A 4,539-nucleotide genomic window follows, 5' to 3' on the forward strand; every position below is an offset into this window, starting at 1 on the left:
ATGAGTTCTGTTTGCAGGGGATGATTCTCTTAACCATGGCGGTAACGGTAAAATCCCTCAGACCGACATGCGAAAATGGGGTATGCAACAAGGCGTCCTCCTTACAAATATCGTTTTTCTACATATCTCTCTATACCATAGCGATNAAAAAAAAAAAAAAAAAGAGAGTGTGATTGTAGATTGATAGAGAATATTATAGGCCAATAGAAATATAGAACCATTGAAACCATAATTTTTTTTTTATATCAAATTATGCCTTTATCTCTGGTTAGGTTATGACGTGGAATATATATAATGTTGAGTTTCTTTTACACCTGCTCTGCTTTGTAGAATCTTTTATTTGATGGTCCCCAATTCTCACCTTCTACACGTTAATGTGTTCTCCAATATCTTCCCACTACAGTTTCGTGCCAAAATGATCAATTACATTGCCAAAGCTACTAAAGTTTAGAAAATTGAAGATATCACGAAGATTTTAATACAATTCATGTGCGTAGCTTTACTTGTTGGCATTAGTATATTTATATGAAGTAATCAACCATTTTTTTAGGAACTGATAAGACATTCCTTCGCATAAGTACTTTTTATTATTTTTTGCTATAATAAGTCTATAGCATAACATCTATATTCAGAAAAAATCACCTTTTGGACCGACTATTATTTCTAGACATTTCCTAATTAGAAAATATATCATGGACAAAACAAGACAAGACAAAGTAAATTTAAAATAGCAAATGTATAGATTTCAATAAATTAATAATTTGGATTGACAGGTTCTTGGATAAAGCGGCCATTAAGACACGTTCAAGAGAGTTACCATGTACGGTGACCAAAGTGGAAGTGGCAAAGCGTGTGCTAGGACTTACCTTCATATGGCTCGTCACTTTAATCCCAAGCACCTTGTGGGCACAAGTCAACACTCTCTTCGTCAAACAAGGGACCACTCTGGACCGCAAAATTGGGTCCAACTTCCAAATCCCTGCGGCTTCACTTGGGAGCTTTGTTACGCTCTCGATGCTTCTCTCAGTGCCCATGTACGACCAATACTTTGTTCCCTTCATGCGGAAGAAAACAGGAAACCCTAGAGGGATCACTCTACTCCAAAGGCTAGGGATAGGTTTTGCCATACAAATTGTTGCGATCGCGGTTGCTTCAGCCGTGGAGGTCAAGAGGATGCGTGTAATAAGGGAATTTCACATAACTAGCCCGAAACAAGTTGTGCCTATGAACATTTTCTGGTTGCTCCCTCAGTACTCTCTTCTAGGCATTGGGGATGTGTTCAACGCAATTGGTTTGCTTGAGTTTTTCTATGATCAGTCACCAGAGGAGATGCAGAGCCTTGGAACAACGTTTTTCACGAGTGGCATCGGCCTTGGAAATTTCTTGAACAGTTTCTTGGTGACAATGATTGATAAGATCACGAGTAAAGGCGAAGGGAAAAGTTGGATTGGGGATAATTTGAATGATTCTAGGCTTGATTACTATTATGGGTTTCTAATGGTGATTTCGATAATGAACATGGGATTTTTCTTGTGGGCAGCGAGCAAGTATGTTTACAAGAGTGATGAGACCAAGGAGGTTAGTGGAGGATGTGTTCAGATGGGGGCCAAATCCATAGATACATCTCCTCTTAGTATCTAATTATAACAATGAGAGAAATATGTATATATATGGTTTTCAAAAGTTTAAAGTTGTGGAATTCTAATTAACATGATGAATAAAACTTTAGTTTTTTTTTATTCTAATCAAACAATTAAAATGTGGAAGTAACGAGTTGTTACTCAAGTTCAATGGTTTTGGTCTACTTGTTGAGCCCATAGATCGACCCCCATTGGTATTTGGTCACATCAATACAATAAAACTACAATGTTTCTCACCATAGCATGACACATCAGCTTCAACTTTGAAGCTCCTATTGACACATCAATTAAAATCATTGACCAATTAAATTAAAACAAATAATACAGATCGGCTTACAAATTGCCACAGTGGACACATAATTGTCTTCTCTTCATCAATCGATTTCAGAATTTCAACCTAACAAAATTGTTTATCTTCTGCGCATCTCAACTAAAACTCTTATTCTTGAAAATTCCAACGATCTCATAAGCGTTCAGTGATTGTTTTAGTATGTCTAACTATGATTCATCTACTTTTTTTTGTTTCTTCTACTTTTTGTTTCCAGTTAATTTTTTTATATCTCTTAATTTGAGGGATTGTGGAAGATTTCAAAGCTGTAAATGTGTGAATTTGAGATGAACTTTTTAGATAAGCTATGTGTTTGAAACTTGAAATTACTATGAATGTTGGTGAAGAGAAGAGTCAAGAAGTCTCTTCAAGCTGCTTTGGTGTTTTGTTTGCTCTTCTCCTTCACGCGTCTTTGCTTTGAAGCTTGCTCATGTTTTTTCTCTTTCATGGTGGTTAGTTTCTTCTTTTTAAGTTTGGTGGCTTCTCTTCTATTGTGACTTTACCAATGTGATATATTATTTCTATGTTTACTTATTTCGATTTGAAAGAAGCTAGAACTTTGCTGGAGAAGACTTGTGCGATTTTGAAAGATGGATTGCTAAAGAAGAAGTTAAGCTTTTGTTGATCGATGAGAACAAATGCAAGACTTTTAAAAACTCTAAAGCATTTAGAATGTCTCTACAACTTTAGCTTCAAAAACCCTTTTGAGTTTCAACAATATATATTACAATAACCGTTTGTGATAGATTACAATAACCTACAGATTTTCTTGTGATATACCTTTTTAGTGTTTCTGAATTTGTTGTAACTGTTTGTTAATGCAATAATTAAGTCTTTGTTAATGAGAGAGAGGTTTGTTAATGAGAGTTTATAAACCTTGTAGTTGTTGCAAGCTGACTCCGTGGAGGGAAGAGGCAAAGCTAGAGCAAGGATTTGAGAAGAGTGATTTAGTCCGAGGTTATTCGCCGAATCTTCTAGAAACTCTGCAAGATAGAGAGGAGCGATCTCCACAATGATCATAGTTCAGGCCCATAAGACCATGAGTAAAGTACAAGATAAATCTCCACAAGTTAAGTGTAAGAGTAATATAAAGAAATAGGAGTAAGTAGCAGGTTGAAGTATCAGAAGATAAAACTATGTTTGAAAAACTAGCAAAGCTAAGGCTTACAAAGTAAGTTAATTAATGCTTGACTGGACGTGATGATATGAACAAGAGCATGATAGTAGCAAACTGACAAACAAACAAACACCACAAAGACTTGAAATTATATTAATATGAAAGAAGAAGGTTCTTAACACACTATTGTCTTCTTGACTCGTGCAACAATATTTCATCTTATCGAAGATATATCACAAATTCAATATTGGCACTTAGCAAAGAGAAGGAACACCTGAAGTAGTTCTGCGCTCTAAGTGTAAACTCATACTGTTAATAAAAGGAATATGTACTTACTTCTACAGTTCTANGGTTTGTTAATGAGAGTTTATAAACCTTGTAGTTGTTGCAAGCTGACTCTGTGGTGGGAAGAGGCAAAGCTGGAGCAAGGATTTGAGAAGAGTGATTAGTACGAGGTTATTCGCCGAATATTCTAGAAACTCTGCAAGATAGAGAGGAGTNTCAAACTTACACATCCTTTATTGGCTATTGGCTATTGGTAATATGATAACTATTTGACTGTAATATGACATAGATTATTAAATTCCATACTACTATAATCGATTGATTGGTATTGTCAAGATTTTTTTATTCATGTTCTCTTTTTTTATATATAATTTGTTCCATCTTTATTTTCTTGACAAAAATTATGAAAAATATTTAAACACACGTACTTTCAGAAGATCATTGATGTTAATTGGAAAAACAAAAGAAAAGAAACAGCGTTTTCTCTCACTCCGAAAGAAAAAGAGAGTTAAGAGAAAGAAGCTTCTCAGTTTAACAAAACAATTCGATTTTATAATAAAGTTATCTACGTGCTCAGTTTGTTATTTTTTCTGGTATTTCCTGATCTTTTTTTTTGTTTGTTCTTTCAATTTTGTAAAAAATAAATTGGGTACTTAAGTCCCAAGTTAGTTAGATGAAAAGAAAAATTGTTTGATTAAAATAACAAAAAAAAAATGATGCAACAAATAATAACTAAAATACAAAAACAAAAAATTACCATTGACCATGATAATTTTTTTTATTAATTATAATAGGGCAATTCTCATAAATACAACTAAAATATGATTTTTCCAAAAATTACCACTTTTAGTTTTATTTTCCAAAAAAACCACTAAAATGAGTTTTTTTTTTCAAAAATACCACAAAATTAAACTAAAGTTTTATATTCAAAACTAAACCCTAAATCTTAAACACTAAATCCTACACTCTAAACGCTATTCATTAAATCTAAATTAGTCAACCAAACCTAGAAAAATAAATTTCACATAATAAAATTTCATTTTTTTGTGTTTGTGACATTTTAGGAAAAAAGATGTTGTGGTATTTTTGAAAGAAAAATTTGCAATTTTGTATTTTTTGGGGAAAAAACTTAAAATGTGGCATTTTGAGAAATTTCTCATTATAATATT

General features: G+C 33.2%; 1 protein-coding gene across 2 annotated transcripts in view; it reads left to right on the forward strand.

The window, feature by feature from the left end:
• Positions 1–1,739, forward strand: part of LOC104792909 (protein NRT1/ PTR FAMILY 5.1) — an 11,885-nt gene extending 10,146 nt beyond the window's left edge. For both annotated transcript variants that reach the window (XM_010519169.2, XM_010519170.1), the window contains exon 4: positions 774–1,739. In XM_010519169.2, the coding sequence (XP_010517471.1) occupies positions 774–1,641 (868 nt within the window). In that variant the 3' untranslated portion in view covers positions 1,642–1,739. The remainder of the gene's footprint in view (positions 1–773) is intronic.

Source organism: Camelina sativa, chromosome 6 (genome assembly GCF_000633955.1).
Source record: "Camelina sativa cultivar DH55 chromosome 6, Cs, whole genome shotgun sequence".
NCBI lineage: Eukaryota > Viridiplantae > Streptophyta > Magnoliopsida > Brassicales > Brassicaceae > Camelina > Camelina sativa.